General features: G+C 47.5%; 1 protein-coding gene across 8 annotated transcripts in view; it reads left to right on the top strand.

The window, feature by feature from the left end:
* The window catches only part of GRHL3 (grainyhead like transcription factor 3), a 211551-nt gene that overhangs the window by 160261 nt on the left and 34154 nt on the right, over nt 1–17136 (top strand). For 2 of the 8 annotated variants that reach the window (XM_044997785.1, XM_044997781.1), the window contains 3 exons: nt 3398–3472; nt 4970–5538; nt 6038–6136. The exons of 1 other annotated variant lie outside the window; for it this stretch is intronic. In XM_044997785.1, the coding sequence (XP_044853720.1) occupies nt 6120–6136 (17 nt within the window). In that variant the 5' untranslated portion in view covers nt 3398–3472; nt 4970–5538; nt 6038–6119. Of the gene's footprint in view, nt 1–3394; nt 3473–4969; nt 5539–6037; nt 6137–8947; nt 9034–17136 lie in introns of those variants that run through there. 5 more of the 8 variants (XM_044997784.1, XM_044997786.1, XM_044997782.1 and 2 more) reach the window with 4 other exon arrangements.

The following is a 17136-nucleotide window of genomic DNA, read 5'->3' as shown; positions in this document are numbered from 1 at the left end:
ATGGGACAGAGGCTAAGAATCGGGTGGGGATGGAGAGACACAGAGCTTTTTCAGTGGTCCCTCCAGGTCAGGAGGTACAAGAACTTTGCCCGTGCTGTTGTGGATAAATAGGACTTTGGTACCTTTCCCCAGCGCTTAGGTTGCTTTATAACCGATAATGATTGAGGCTGATGTCTTAAACTAAAGCTGGCAGTTCTAGGGGAGAGCAAAGGGGGGTCACGTTTGTTTATTTAAGCTGAAAGTGGCTGCCCCGAGACGGTTGGGTCAGTTGTTTACAACCCAAATCTGTTACCATGTAAAAACTGGTAGAACTAGCTGAAAGCAACAGGAATTTTCCTACAGCCCCCCAGGCTACAACAGATAATAACAAACAGGGCCCCGTCTCTATTAAAAAGCCACTCGAGGAGAGGGTCACCTTGTTTGTTGACGCTAGGGTCTGGCAGACCCAGCTTACCTCCTGGGTATCCTGCTGTTAGGAATGTCTGAGTAACTGAAAAACACCCAGTGGCAAAGGGTCATTTGGAAAGAGAGACGGAAGGGGGAGAGAAGGAAGGAACTTTGAAAATCAGAGGGCCAGATGCTGAACTCCTCATGATGATGATGTATTTGTATGTTTGTGGTGTGTGCAATTATTTGTACTGCGGGAGTGTAACCCCTTCGTGAGTGTGTGTTACAGGTCCCACTGACTGGCTCTACCACCTAGGATATTATTATTGGTGCCAAGCCACCCAGTCCTGGAGCAGGACCCCATTGTGTTAGGTGCTGTACGATCAAAGAATCAAAAGACAGTTGTTGCCTCCTTACAATCTATGGTAGTCCATGCTCAGATTTCACTTGTCCTTCTTCATGCAAAGTTCCTGAACAAACCAGTGGGAGTTTTACCCACAATGGGATATCTGGTTTGGGCCCAAAGATTTCTGGTGCTGTGGCTTATATCAAAAGCCATTTGAGTGCTGGGATAGCAGCTGAAGCAGCCAGCCCTCAGCTCGGCGTAGGACAACTGGCTCCAACCTAGTTCAGGCTACTTCCTCGTACACTTGATTAATTGTTGGAGTGTTTTAATAACCTCTGTTCGAGTGCAGCTGAAAATGCAGGCATGTCACAGAGCTACTGGAATGGATAATTGACAGCTTTCCTTAGGAAATGCCTTATGTCCTGCAGACGGAAAGATAATACAATGTCCCCCCGCACCCCCCTCAGCTCATTCAAGAAAAATCTCCCCCGTCCATTGAAGATTAATTGGAGAGGTGACATGCACAGTGTGCCCCCACCCAGGTAGAACAGTGTGAAGCCTTTTTAGAATAATCCTGATCAATTTAGCAAGAGGAGAGGGCTAGGTTGGGAGAAGGGCATTTATGACAGTGTCCAAAGTTGTGCTGGTCTTCAGAAGCCTTATTAGAAAGATAATACTAGCATATTAATATATCTGGTGCAATTATTTTAAATTAATTCCTCTAACAAACTTGGGGCGATACACAGGTCCATGTGCAGAAATCTGGTGTTACAGTGTCACCGGTGGGGGTGCAATCTGTGTAGACAAGAAGTGGGCGGGGAAACAGAAGCGCAGAGAGAGAACTAGAACTAGAACGGTGTCCTGTCTCTTGGGCCAGCCTGCCTCTCAGGCAGCTTTCCAATTCCATCCTACGTGAGCAGGCACCAGAAGCCCGGTTCTGATCGCTGTCACACCACTGCCCCAGTGTATCGCCACTGTCTTCAGTGGAGCGATTCCTGGCTTCCAGCGGCAGGCAAGGCGTGAGACCAGAATCCGACCCCAGAGGGTTCCGGTGGACTGAGCGGAACAAACCCAAGTGCAACCCCCTTATCTTAGAGGGGATGCAACTGCAGGCAAAATCTCGCCCTCTAACTTCAGAGCTCTTGGAAATCTGGGCATGGAAGGTTCTGCAGTTTATCTTGACTGTGCTGCATGCTCTATTTTTAGAGTATCATAAAGGGCTTTTGTTCTAAGGTATATTTAGTAGGGGAGTGGAAGGGGAAGTGGGAGGGCTGTGTGCATAGGGAATGTGTCTCTTGGTCTCTCTCTTCTAACCCACCCTGCTGCCCGATACTCCTGGAGGGTGGAGTGTGAATGAAAAAAAGAGAGAAAATAATAATTAAAAATACTGAAATCATAGTCTAGGCGCCCAGACCTGGAGGCCTCTGGTTGCCTTAAAACGTACAAATAGGGCACGGTGCCCAAAATCACGAAAAAGGTGGGGCAGGGGTGGTCTCACCTCTGTCAGCAGCTAGTGTGTGTCTTGCAGTAGCGCGGTGCTGACTGCACTCCCCTTCTATAGATAGCGCAGCCTAGTGCCTAGCGCTCTGGACTGGGCTTGGTTCTAGTCCTAGCTTTGCTGGTGGGCGACCGTGGGTGAGGCACGTCACCTCAATTTCCCTACCTGTAAAACGGAGATAATGATACTGACCTGCTTTGTACGGCACTTTGAGATCTACTGGTGCAAAGTTTTATCTAAGCTAGGTGGTCTCATTACATATCAACTCTTCCTCTTTTCTAATATAGACACTAATTCTGGGGATCGAGCAGTTAGAAAAGGGGGTGGTGCTTAAAATCAGGAGTTCTGGGTTCTATTCCCAGCTCTGCCACTTACTTGTGTAAGCGGAACCAGGCTGTGCCTCAGGTTCCCCATCCGTCCAGTGGGGATAATAATGCTTCCCTGTCTCAGTGGGGGTTGTGAGCATTGGTTGAATGTTTGTGAATCATGCTGACAGCCTTGGATTAAAGGCATGAAAAGCGCAGAGAGTAACATCATAGTATGAGGAACATCTGTGATGCGAAGGAAAAAGAGTCAAACACACTGAGCCCCATTTTCAGCAGGCCTCTACAAGTGCATCGGCAGCATCTGTAAGTTCAGTTTTCACCACGTGCACAAACTGGCATTTGCACATAAAGGTGGGGCTTGCTACCGAAGGTGCCAGCACAAAGGTGTTGGCTTTTTCTGTGCCCTTCACCTAGCTGCGAATACTGCGTAGGCTAGGCAAGCAGTTGTACCTGCCAGAGCTTGAGCTGAGGCCGTGCACGCTGTGTGTGTGTGTGTACATGTGTAGGTCTGCATGCCTGTATGTATTCATGCATGTGCGTGTGATGTGTGTATGTGAGTGCACGTGTGGATGAAGTGGTCTGTGTGTGTGTGCATGTTCTGTAGCGGGCGAGGTCTCCTCTCTGTAGCCCACTGCCCTGGGCTACAGGCTGGCAAAAGTCAGGGTCTATTTTAATTACAACAAAGTTACAGGAAAAGCGATCTCTAAAGGCCAAAAGTAATAACAATTAGATAAAGAAGCCGCCACTTTGAGATCCCAGGGTTTGGGCTCACTGGAGAATTGTGTTGCGATGATCGCAGCTCGCTCTGTTTCACGTGGGGACTTGACTGTCTTTCAGCAGGATGCCTGGTGCAGTGGAGCAGCTCAGCATGGGCAGCATCATGGCTACCGGCCACCAGCCTGAGCCAGGACCTCGGTAAGTCTGTTGGACAGCCCCAGTAGTAGTACTGGCTACCTCAGCTTCCGCTGCCCCCTCCTGTGAACTCTGACAGCCTGAGAGAACTGGAGTAGAGACAAGAGGCAAAGGGTTCCCAGTGCATGTTCCGCACTCCAGCATCTCAAGCAACGCTCCAAGCCTGACTCCAAGATCGGTAAGTCAGGTGAACTTGGTGGCCTGGGTCCACACCGGTGTTTATATCATTGCCACCTCCTGCAGAGACAGCCATGACCCTGGCAATAAAACAATGGGTGGTAGCAAGCAACCCAGGATCTGGCATCCATGTGCGGGTATAACCTACGTGAAGCCCATTCCCCTGCCAACCGAGTGGCACCACTCCACAGTCTCAGCTTCCTCTGCACTCTCTCTCTGTACCTGGCCAGTCTTTTGGCACAAAGCTCTGGTCAGAGACTGCCATCTGCAGCCAGATCTCCAGCCAATTCTCTTAGCAGTGTTTTCTCTCTCTCGCTGCCAATGCTGCTGCTTCAACTCCAGCACCTAATGGGTCCTTCTCTCTAGCAAGCCAGAAAGACCTCGACAAATCCTCTGATGAGTTGGTACTGCTCTTGGGACTTCCCATGAGCTGAGAAACCCCCCCCCCCGCCCCACACACACATCACACTCCGGTCTGGTTTGGCATGTGAATTGCACCATTGCTGGCTTTAAGCGGGTCTGGATGAAGGAAAACCGCCCAGGACCTCAGCACTGATCACTGAGCAACATTATTTCTGTATTTGGAGTCCCAATCAGAAAACATTTGATGGACAATGCCACCAATCCAGCTTTGCCGCTGCTGTCCATGGGTCAGTTAGGAGAGACGTTTTTCTTTTCCCCTCTCCTCTTTTGATCTCCTCACATTCTCTCCAGTGGTGCTGGACACCAATCCTGGGCCTGATTCAAGGCCACTATAAGGACATTGGATATTGCATCCCTTCCCTGGGCTGGGCAGGTTACCACGTTATGTTCAGGAGGCAGGGGATACCCAGACATTTCAACACCTACTCATCTCACTAAGGAGCATCATGTTGGTTGAATGGTGGGTCATCCTCTGTTATGCACTGCCCCACAAACCTACTCTTACAGCTGGCGTTCTAGGATTCCCTATCTTTCATTCCCTAGGCTGCCCCGCTTTCATTCACACTCAAGGTCTGAGGCAGGTAGGAGCTTTTACAGTGGAATGGAAGACAATAGATAATGGCTAGTGCAGGCCTGGGTCTTGAAAGTCCCCGCACAGCCAAGGCTGCTGAACTCCAGGACAAGGGAGAGCAAAGACTAGTGGGGTCAGACCAGGCATTGTCCTCTGCACCTAGTGGGAGCCGAGCCCCTTGTGCCCCATCCCCCCCCACACACGGGGGTATGGCAACCGATCTTGCTCCCTTGTTTTATTCACCTGCTGACGTGGGCCGATAAACAGGCAGGATGGAGTGAGAAAGCGAGACGTGAAACGTTTTTTCCTTCTTTCTTTTTCTTTTTCAGGCTTGCACCAACACGTCTCCTGGAATCCTCGCCTGCCTTCCGTGCCCAGCTAACGTGAGTCACGCACTGAGCCCATCCTTTGCCTGCTCCTTGCAACACGGATGACAGAAACTATCCAGCGAGAATGGGAGCGCTCGAATCCTCAATGAGTTTTCTTTTATTGCATAAACCTTTTGGCTGTTTACAACCAAGTTGCTACACAGCTATTGCCAGGGAAGTCCTTTCAGGTTGTGGTAAAGCGGCATTATGCCTGGGCTACCCTTTGCCTTCTTGTGTGTGTGCTGGAGCTGTGCTGTCATTATTAGTTCAGAAAACAGGACAGCAATGCATGAACAGTACAGGGAAAGGTTCTTCCAGAGCTCTTTTTCCCTAGCGGGCCCAGCAAAGCCAATGGAAGGATCCCCTGATCCGGTGTGTTCTGACGTTGGAGGCCACGTGCTGCAGAGGGGTGCTGACACCTAGTAAAGTAACATTTTTAAAAGAGGTTCATTGAAGAGGAAAAAACCACCAGTGATCTTACGGGAAGGACGACTAGAGGAGGCAAGGAAAGGGGAGCCCAGGGTTAATGTGTAAGTAAAATGATTGTATCTTTCAAAAATTGACAGGAAAATATGAAGCATAATTTACTCTGTGTGTGTGTGTGTGTGTGTGTGTGTGTGCTTCCAAATAGACACAGCAAAGAGCAAATCAGTCCCTGGCTTCATGAGACAGACAGATGCTCCGGTTTGGCTCTGCAGCGTAAGAAATGCATTCCTGATACTGAATGTGAGCGTGAAACTAATTATCACATAAATGAATAAATGAATCCACTCCTACTTTTGTCATACCTTTTCCCTGGAGGGTTTTTCCTCCTTCCTTCCCCCCTCCTCTTTAGAAACAGGTAGATTCCTCCTCCACGTCTACCTGGTTCAGCACACAAAGCGTTAACAGCTGCACCTGTTTAAGGTGTACCTGTCCCATGGCACCTGTCTCATCAGCCAATCAGTGGCTGAACTCTGGGGAACCTACCTGTCAGCAAAATACCTGTACACAAAAACCTCAACATAAATCAAACACTTCACTTCACAGGCCATGTCTGTAGTTAGCAGGTACTAGAGGAGAGAAGTCATCAGAATTTGCTGTCTGCAAAGATTTGGAAACCTGGGGAAACATGTCTAATGAACTTGAGTAAGTAGATCATTTTTTTAATTTTATTTAACTAATCCCCTAAGTATTTCATCTGAGGCAGGATTTAAGTACTTCTGGTGTGAATGAATTAGACTCCACAGGTTTAATCTGCCTGTCTAGCTATTTACAAATGAAGCTAAAAACGTGAAACAGGGCTTTATCTCAGTCTTTCTATTCTACAGTAACCCAGTGCTATGCTTGTTATGAGTCAGTCATCACTGCCCTTAAAAAAAAAAAAAGCAAACCTCTTTAAAATTGTGATATTAAATTTTCCCCCGACTGAAATTTGACATACAAGGATTCGCCTCAGAAGTTCCTCTCCTTTGTCCTGAAGCAAAACAAAACAAAACAAAACAAAAATCCAACTTATGGTACAATTGATGGAGTATTTTTTAATTAGGAGGGTCCCCAAATAAATCAATAATCAGTCCTGGAAAAGTCTCTGGGTTCTTCTAACTAAATAGATTTTATCAAGGCCTTAGAAATGGATGTGGACCCATTTATTTTGATTTTTGGGGAGGAAAAAAGTACTCAGACAAGTATAGTGTAATGCAGTTTTCCATAGACAAGTAGCTGTTCCTCCAAAACTTGAACTCCTAAATGTTTGGGATTCAAAATACTTTGTACTGTTAATATGCATTTTGGGTAGCACACGGACCAGCAGCCAAGGGACCGTAGCACTGGAGGCAAAAGATGAGTTTTATAATTAATGGGCCCATTTGAATGAAATTATGTGGTAGAGATAGGACCGGTAGAGGGGAATGGGATAAGTAGGAGACCAAATTCTGCTTCCCTTAATCAAATGGCTAGTCCAACTGAAGTTGAAGAGACTATATAGATACACATGTTTCTGTATGTGTGCGCATGTGTGTGTATATAGAATGTAATGGATATAGAGAAGATATATATGGAGCTTTGGAAATGTGCATTTAAAAATGTGTATAATTTTACACACAGAGAGATTGACTTGCCTCCCAGAGGTATTGGGAATTAATTTGTTAATGATTGTAAAGGACAGTGCAGAAGTAAAGTGCTAATGATTATTATATATATACACACACACACACATTGCTACAGACCTGAGTAAAGAATAGAAGTGTCTTAATTTTCCCCCTTTTGAACTCTTTGGGTAGTTTAAAGTTGTTTTGATTTTTATTTAGCTAGGTCATATGGCTTGTTCCCTAAATACTATATTTTGTTTTTGTGTGTGTGTGTGCGCGTGTATACACACACACACACACAATTAGATTTATTAGATTTTTCTACTGATTCTGGAGCAGCGGGATTACCTTACCTAGCGAATTACATGGTTGCTTGACCCCTCTCTTACTAACGGACTGTTAACCCCCCTCCCCATGTCCTTCAGATGAAACAAAGGGAATTGGTGAGAGCTACATCTCCTTTGTGATTGATAAAAATGCAGAGGTTGCTATCTGGTCTCCATCTCTTGTTTGTTGCTTTGTCTAGTTGCCTCCAGATCAGATAAAAGGCCCCCCCGGCCGCTAACTGAATCCATGTGAACTGAAAACTTTCCTACTGCTTAAGCTTGTGGATAGTTTTCCAGACCTTGGGAGACTTCAGCTTCACTTATTTCGCCCACAGATACCACAAAGTTTGGCTCAAGAGCTCGGGCAGTTGGAAGCTACAGTTTCAAGCCCCAGTGTGCTGATGCCCTGTCGTGCGCTGCATGTGGGCGGGGGGGGGGGGGGGCAATAATTGCAGGGGACTCTAGAGAGAAACAATTTAAAAGGACAATGGGCCTGGAGTACCTGGAGCTGAAAATACCCCTGGGGCCATGCAGGGGGAGATAAGGGAGATGGGAAACAGCATAGGGTGACCAGATGTCCCGTTTTTAAAGGGACAGTCCTGTTTTTTGGGACTTTTTCTTATATAGGCACCTATTACCCCCCCACCCCCTGTCCTATTTTTTCTCAGCTGCTATCTGATAACCCTAGAACAGTGTGACATCAAAGTCATCCATGAAACGTTCTCAGAAATCAAGTACAGCCTTTGGCTTCTGGCTCCGCCACAGAGAAAGGAGAAAGCTGGGTCACTGAATGAGAGGGACCTGTGGAAGATTTGCTATAGAGGGTGAACTACTTAATAATGGGTCAATCCCATTGGGCCACATTCATCCATGGAGGTCAAGGGGAGAGGAGGGCTCTTGGCATCTCAGGACCAAGCACTTAGAGGGTGGCAGCCCGGTTCTGAAGAGGATAGTGGTGAGTCCAGCTAGCATGACTCAAGCTCTTTCACATGGTCCTTTCCGGTGTGCATCCTCTCCCCATCACCGCACGCCTGTGACACACTGTTCAAAGACACAGAGAGGAGGGGACACATCCTGAGCGGGTGTAAATCAGCACAGCTCTATTGACTCATAGACTCTAAAGCCAGAAGGGACCATCATGATCGTCTAGTCTTAACCTCCTGCACATTGCAGGCCACAGAACCTCACCCACCCACTCCAGTAACGGGCCCCTCACCTCTGGCTGAGTTACTGACATCCTAAAATCATGATTTAAAGATGTCACGTTCCAGAGAATCCACCATTACACTAGTGACCTGTGCCCCATGCTGCAGAGGAAGGTGAAAAACTCCCAATGGAGCTATGCTCCAGTTGAAGATCTGTCCCAAAATGATAAGGACCCTCTTCCTCCATGGCAATTTTCAGCACAAAGAAGGTCTGGAAAGGGGCCAGTTTGGCAAGGGAGATGATCCTTTTCGCATATGATATAAATGAGAAGATTTTAACGTACCTGGCCGTCTCTGTTGAGCAGGTGTATAACACGGCACCGCTGCAGCATGTGGCTTTGAAAGAGTTAACCAAGAGCTACTCCCAGCTGTGGTTTTGTGGTCGAAACCATGATCGCCAGAAGCAAATTTTTGTCATGCACAAGGTGTGTTATTAAAACTTGAGTTATGCTCCTGGTGAATGAAAAGTTAAAGCCCTTTATTAAATCCTGGCTGCAAAGCAGAGAAGGGCTAACTGTACCGGCAACAACGTATATTTTCAAGCAAACCATGGGTTTTGGTTTTATAAAATTATGTTGTGAGAGATTTGTAAATTAAAAACTCAAATAACTGCAACATAATGCACGGTAAAGGAACTAGAACCATTCCGAGTAAACCCTAGAGTCAGAGCAATGTTCAATCAACATTTATACAGTCTCTCTCTGCATTGTGGATCAGGTTCCCAACTGGCATAAATCAGCATAGCTACAGCGTAGTCAACAGAGCTAAGACTCTTTACTGAGGATCTGGTTCTGTATTGTGAGAGCCACTCTTTGGAATTTTGATCATCATCAAAACGATCATCCAAAAAGCACTGAAATGTATATTCTGCACTTGGACCCGATTCAACATAGCACTTAAACACATGCTCAAGTTCTGTTGATTTGCATGGTGCTCATTCCAGGATCAGAACCTGAAGTCCTTATAGACTGAACAAGGACAATTATGCTCATGGTACACAATTGAAAAAATATTCCCCAATTTGTCTTAATTAGCCAGTGATCAAATTCAGACTAAAACTCCACCTCCAATGCATGATTCTCAATGAGCTCAGAGGTTAAGCTCCATTGTTTGATTATTATTGTTATTTATTTGTATCATGCTCGTGCCTACGAGTTCCAATTATGGATCAGGACACCATTGCAAACAGACAATCCCTTATACAATCTCAGTATAAGACAAGAGACAACAGGGGGATACAGACAGGCAGAGAGCACAAGGAAACAATGAGATGACGCTGGTCGACATACTGTTAGTGGCCAAGCTCTTCTTCGTTGTCCTTGTTCTGTCTTTGGCATCCATGATGCCCTGTCTCCAGGAAACAGGTGGTTGAATTGTGTTACACCTAGAACTGGGTGAATCATATTCGTTCAACAGATATATTATTTGAAAAATATCATGACATTCGTTGATTAAATGAAGAAAGATTTTCCCAGCATGGGGGAGACCTGCTCACGGGAGATCCTTGTGCCCCAGCGTGTACGGGCATCTTTGGGAAACCTTACCAGCTACCAGTTGGGCTTCTGGAAAAGGCCATTCAGGAAGAGGTGATGGTAGCCCAAGCCAGGCCAAAGTGTAACTTATCTATAAGGAGAAAAAAGAGAGGGATTGGGGAGGGAATCGAAGGTGGAGGAAGGAAAAGGAAATACAGGAAAGAGGGGAAAGCTGGCGTCCAGAGAGGAAGTAAAAATAGGAAGGCAAGGAAGGAGGAAAAAGAAAGATACATGGGTAATTGTAGTGTGTGTGTGTGTGTGTGTGTGAGAGAGAGAGAACGCGACACCTGGGGTCAAGTTCCAGCTCTGCCACTGACTTCCTGTGTGACCCTGGACAAGTCACTTAGCCTCTCTGTGCCTTTTGCTATTCTTAGTACTGTACTTCTTTAAAATGAAAGCTGAGATTCTCACAAATTCACCTGACTTCAGGAGCTGGTCATGTCTAGGGTGACCAGATGTCCCAATTTTATAGGGACAGTCCTGATATTTGGGGCTTTTTCTTATATAGGTGCCTATTACCCCCAACCCCCATCCCGATTTTTCACCCTTGCTAACTCAAAGTCCTTGAATGCTAGGGTGATGAAGGTGGAATAGGAACCTGAATAGAACAGAATGGGGCCTTGATCTCAGTCAGCTATCACAATATAAATAATAAATAAATTAATTACTGGACTAAACCCAGGTCATCTGAAGAGCTGTCAAAAACATTCACTTTTGTGTGAAAGATTGTGAATCCACTTGTGCCAATTCTCATGATGATTATTGTGAGAATATATTTGCTGGGTTTTTTCCCCTTAAAGTCCCAGTTCCTGGAGTCAGGTTAATATGTGAGAATCTCAGTTTTCATTTAAAAAAGAAGTAAGCTTCTAGCCCTCCTGGTTGCAGAGATAAGTTTGAGAATGTGATGCCTAAATGCTCCAAAATGATAATGCCTATAAAAAACACTGAGAACTCCATATTTTTAAAATCTCATGATTTTTAAGCCAATCTTGTGATTTGGGAGGGTTCTCACGATTTTTGAATGTTTGGAGTCGGTAATCATTGAATATCAGGGTTGGAAAGGACCTCAGGAGGTATCTAGTCCAACCCCCTGCTCAAAGCAGGACCAACCCCCAACTAAATCATCCCAGCCAGGGCTTTGTCAGGCCTGACCTTAAAAACCTCTAAGGAAGGAGATTCCACCACCTCCCTAGGGAACCCATTCCAGTGCTTCACCACCCTCCTAGTGAAATAGTTTTTCCTAATATCCAACCTAAACCTCCCGCACTGCAACTTGAGACCATTACTCCTTGTTCTGTCACCTGCTACCACTGAGAACAGTGTAGATCCATCCTCTTTGGAACCCCCTTTCAGGTAGTTGAAGGCAGCTATCACCCCACCCGCTGCTTATTCTTCTCTTCTGCAGACTAAACAATCCCAGTTCCCTCAGCGTCTCCTCATAAGTCATGTGCTCCAGCCCCCTCATCATTAATACAGAATGTGTGTGTATATTAACATGAGGATCTCTCTGTCTCTCAATCCATCCTTCAGGGCTGTATATTTATCTGTCTATAAAGAATATGAATAAGAGAGAGACAGTCAGCAGAGGTTCAAACCCAGATTTTCAAAAGTGCCTACTGATCTTGGATGCCCAATTAGAGGTATCTTAAAGGAACCTTATTTTCAAAGGATGAGTGCTCAGCCCCTTCTGAAAATCAGGTGCTTACAAACATCAGTTTGGGCCCTGAAAAACCGGCACACAAAATCACTGGTCACTTTTGGAAAGCTCACCTTAATTCCTTAACTGTGAGCTATTTCCTTGGTTTAATGTCCTGGACTCTGTCTTATTTCATTGAAGCTTCATTTCTATGGATTTGTAGGGTTCTTTTTTAAATAGAATTATTTATGAAATATCTTCTAGTAGTTACTGTATACAAGGAAATGTCCTTAGCACATGTGACGAGGTGGTGGTTAGTATCAAATAGTAAGCTGTTATAAATAATTAATTAATTCACATGATACACAGGTATTTGGCAGAAATGTTAACGAACCAGCGAGCTTGTTTGGTGGACTCAGATTAGATCGAAAGGGATTTAAAGAACATGCATAGTTTTGTTGTGTTGACTCGGATCAGGTAGTTGGTAACTTGACTGCTTGCTGCTGGTACTGTGTATGGAGCCCTCAGTAATAGTGTTAGCAAGTAAGATGTGCCTGCAGCTCTGTCACTAGGCTATGGAATCGCTCTATATAGCTCCTCTCATGCGAGAAAAGGAGGAAATGTCTGGTAGGAGTAGGAATCGGGACTCCTGGGTTCTAGCCCCGGGTCTGCCACTGATTAGTTGGGTGACCTTGGGAAAGTCACTTAACAAAATTCCCCGTGGCTGAGTTTCCCTACCTGTGATAATGAGCTAGCTCCTAGGGGTGGAGGGAGAATGGGCTGGAGAAGGGCAAAAGACAAAATGATTCTGAGCTACAAACACACACCCAGCAGGGCTAGGGAGCATGTCCTGCCCTGTTACATTACACAGGTAGGGACTGCTCAGGGGAACGACTTGGATCAGGCCCATCAGCTGTTGTGACTTTACAGCGAAAGGAGGCGTGGGTGGGTCTGCGGGGCTATGGCTAATCTGAGCCTGGGCTTCCGTGGAGCACATCCCATAGCCTGTTTATTCCCTTTGGCTGCCCCCGCAGCAGGGCCCTGCCCTCTTCCCTCCCGCATGCTGGGTGTGCCAGGCCTTTCCTTTGTTAGATCCTGCTCCACTGAAGGCCCATCCCATGAGGGGCTGAGCGCCTACAGCTCCTGCTGGCACTGTTTGCGTTTCTTCACTCGAGATCCCACCTGCCCCTTTCCTTTCCGCCTGCCCCTCCCTTCTTCACTGCCTGATCTCACACGTACACCTGCGCTGTGTCTGGGCCGGCGCGTCCCTGGGGTCAGCTACCCTTCCACACACACACGGCGCCCAGGTCGCCCATTTCCAGGGGCAAGAGGGAAAGGCTGTCTTCTCTGAGAGTCCACATGGGAGCTAGGAGGCAGAGCGGGGAATTTCTAATTGCTGCACTAAACTGCCCCAGTTGGAAATATGCTCTAAGCAGGTTGTGCTGGGGAAGGAAACTCTCTGTGTCAGAAAGTGACACAGCAGTGCTAAGTGCATGCTTGGCAACTGTAAAAATACAGGGATAAACTGTCATCATTCGTTTGTATGCGTCTGTTTTAAGTGTCTGTCTCTTTCTGTGTGTCTGTGTGTGTTTCTTCGTGGCTGCGTGCTTGCCGAAATGCTGGATCGGAGCTTTGCCTCTCGATGTATTTGTTAATTATTATTTTATCCAAACGCTAATGAGCAGGGATGGAATCAGAGCGGAAGTTCGCCTCCAGCAGCTCTGCACTTCGCTCGTTTCAGAGGGTGCTGTTCTGCTCTGGGGAGGAGCCCGGCTCGCTGGGCCGTGCTCACGGCTGGGTGAAACCTGCATGCCTCCAGAAGCAGGCGTGCTTCGCCGATGCTCTTTATGCTGCCTGCTCTGTAAGCTGCGATGCTGATCCCATCCCAGTCCCCTTGTTGGCGTAGGTTGCTATAGCCTAGACCTTTGAATGGGAGGAACAAGGTTACTCCAGCAAAAGGCCAGCCTTGTAGGGTACAGCATGGCTGAATGGCAGCCCCCAGTGTGACTAATCTGGCATATGGCTAGACCCAGATCTCTGTGCTGGAGCTTTGGATGCTCACCACTGGCTGCTGTGGGTGCTCAGTTCCTGCTCGTGTACTGTACAGTCATGAGCGTCTGCCGTGACCCGTTTTTATGCAGCGGCTCTAACAGGCTACCAGGGTGCGGACAGAAAGACAGACAACGGGGAGGGTTTTTTCCCCACTTGGCTGCTTGTTCCATCTCGCCCCCTTTGGGCATATCTTCCTGTCTCAGCATAGCCCTGGGTGTGTGCTCACGGTCAGAGGGCTGGCATTGGGATAGTACCGGGAAATAAAAGGGGGAAGGTGGAGCTGTCCCTGAGTGGGATGGGGCAGGGGGTCACTCAGTGGCAGACTCTAAACGCTTTGGAAACAAAGAGACTGCACAAAAATCAGGCACTGCTTTGCTCAGCCGGGACAGCTCTCTGCACACACCGGGAGAGACGCCCTCCGTCCCGTGTGTTTGTTTCGATAGTTGATCCCTTTTAGTCTGAGGGCCACACAAAGGCAGCTGCTTGTAAAAGGAAAGTTTGTTTTACCAAACAGAAAGAAGCCCGTTTGCACTGGGCTCAGCGTTAGCTTGACAAATGCAACAAGGAGGGTGTGGGCCTTCGAGGGTGGTGGTTGGAGTGGATCTGGATCCAAAGTTCATGGGGGTTTGGCTCTGGGGTTTTGAATCAAGCTCATCTCTTGCCTGCACCCAGATTTACAGAGGTTGTGGTGCAGGGCTGGAGACAGCCATAGGAACCGCAGCAGCAGGGCATGCTGGTATATTGCAGCCAAGCACACCAAAAGGCAGAAAAGTGACCCTAAAAATGGCACCTGCTCCCTGGATGACACATCTGCTTCTCTCCTAGCCCAAGTCCGTGGTTTTATATATGAGGCCATCTGTACATTGCAGAGTTTTGTCAGCATAGCTATAGTGGTCAAGGATGTGGAAAAAACAGTCCCTAGCCAAAATAGTGATGTGCTGGCAAAAACCCCAGTGTAGGTGCAACTATGCTGACAGAAGAGTGCTTCCGCTGGGATAGCTAATTTCATCTGGGGAGGGGGTGTTGCTCCTTCTGTCCACTATGCTGCATCTACACTCGGGGTCTCTGCTGGTGTAGCTATATGGGCAAAGCATTTGCAGTGTAGACAAGATTTTAGTTAACCCTGCTGATCCCTCCCCACCCCCACACAGCTGGGAGAGCGAGCTGGATTCTGTTCTGCCTGACGCATCATCCACAGAACTGTCAGGCGAATTCTGACTGCAGAACCTTTTCAAAGGAGGGTAAGAGCTGGAAGGATCTCTGCTGTTTCAGATCCAAGGTTGACTTTGTATCAGCGATGGTTAGAAAAATCAGCTTTGGATTATACTGTTATGCCTTTGGACCTGAGTGTCTGGCCAAAATTCAGCGACCTTTGGGTTGTTTCTGTAAGGAGGAGAAATTCATGATGGAGTCAGGTGTCTTCAGTGCAGTCCTTTTTAATTACAAAGAATGTACTAAGTCCTGCTTCCCTGAACAAAGGAGGAGCCAAACAACTGGAGAGAGTTTCCTTGCTCACAATTCCAAGCCCTTTCCAGCCAGCACTTAACCCAAAAGCTGTGTCTCTCACTAGGCTTTTCTCAGGGCCATGCTTGTTCTGGCTGTATCCTTGGCTTTCTTAGCCGCTTCTTGCTCTGGGTATGTTTACGCTGGCGTTGAGAGACAACGGACCTTTGCTAGCTCTGCTCAAGCTAGTGAACTAAAAATAGTAGAGTAGCTGCGGCAGCGTGGCACAGCTGCCTGAGCACAACCTCGTCCAAGATCTTATGTGTGTCCTCGGCTAGCCCATACTGCTGTGGCCACGCTGCTTTCTGTAGCAGGCTAGTTTGAGCACAGTGTCTGTGCGTACGTCTGTCTGATCTGGGAATTGCACACCCAGCTGCAGTGTAGACGTACCCTCAATCTGTTCTGGTGCTTCTGCCTCTGTCTCTCTGTCTGTCTGACCAACACACACACCCCTGCCACAGCAGTAAGCCATTATCAGCCTTAAGCCAACATGGGCCAGTTGCTGCCCAGGTTTCCATGCTGGTCCAGACTTTGGTGGTTTCCATTGTTTCAGTTCTCAGTAAACAAAGGGCATTGAATGCAGGCTTTTAGTACCAGCACCGCTCAGCCATAACCATGTCAGCGCCACGCCTCCGAGCTGGAAAGCAAATGAGAGAGAAGAAATATGGGCCCCAGAAATGTCATTGTTGGCCGGATCCTCGACTGGTGTAAACCACTGTTGTGCCACTGACGCGTGGTAACATTTTCAAAAGTCGCCCTTTTTAGCATGCTGAGAGGAAGACTCCCCACCCAGCAAGACGGAACCGTTAGCCCCTGACTCTCCACAGGCAGTGTACGATGTGGTGTGTCAACGGTTTATTGTAATTTGGCCTTAATAGAGAGTTTTTTTTTTAAAATGAAAGTGACTTTCACCTCTGAGTACCTGTCACTTTAAAAATGGGGCTTAGGCTCCTCAGGCATTTTTGGAACTTTTACCTGTCGTAGGCGAGAGCTGGGCACAAGCTGCAGAGATTGCGGAATCTGGTTCCCCCTCTGCCTTGCTCCTTGGAGGGCAAAGCAGGTGTAAAAATTGTACCACTCTGATTCAGTGGCATTGTACACCTGCTGTGAAATCCCTTTGCACAGGCGTTAGTGGCGGGCGGCGCAGAGGAGACAAAGGATCTGGATCCAGATGAGAATGTTTTCCCAAAGTGTGAGAGGGTTAGGATCTGGGGTACTGGTTCCAAACCATTTCTCATTTTAACAGAGGTGCTTTTCTAACCTCCTCTGCGCCTTGCTGTTTTGTCTTTCCACGGTGCGTTTCTTTCTACTCATCCCAAGCGATAGGAATTGAGTCTCACCCCCCAGAGTAGTGCTGACTGTTCTTCCTTGAGCAGATTGGGTTGAGAATGGGTGAGGATTCCTGCCCAGACAGGATTGAACAGCCCCGGCGACAGCCGTGAAATCTGAGTCATCCCGGGCTCCTCTCCTTAGAGACAGGCGGAGCAGCACTGAAGGGGAGGGAAGGCTGCGTGAGAACTGCCAGAGACAACGAAACTCGCCCAACACCTGGTGCAGTTTCACGTACCGAGTGAAACCAAGGTTAGAGCATCAGCCCAGCCGGCGAAGGCGAGGAAATGAAGGGCAAACGCAGCATCTCCGTTATACCAGCAGCTGGGCAGGTGGGGGCTGCAAAAATAGGGAAATATGGGGCCAGCGTGTTACATGAGTAAAGAGCAGAACAGGCAGCTTCTTCTCACAGTATGGTTCTGTCCAGGGCTGTTCTGGGGGAAACTGGGCACCGCTAGATTGTTACAGCCGCAGCT

The sequence above is a fragment of the Mauremys mutica genome, chromosome 23, assembly GCF_020497125.1.
Source record: "Mauremys mutica isolate MM-2020 ecotype Southern chromosome 23, ASM2049712v1, whole genome shotgun sequence".
Taxonomy (NCBI): domain Eukaryota; kingdom Metazoa; phylum Chordata; order Testudines; family Geoemydidae; genus Mauremys; species Mauremys mutica.
The sequence above is the reverse complement of the archived record's forward strand: the minus strand, read 5'-3'. Positions and strand labels throughout refer to the sequence as shown.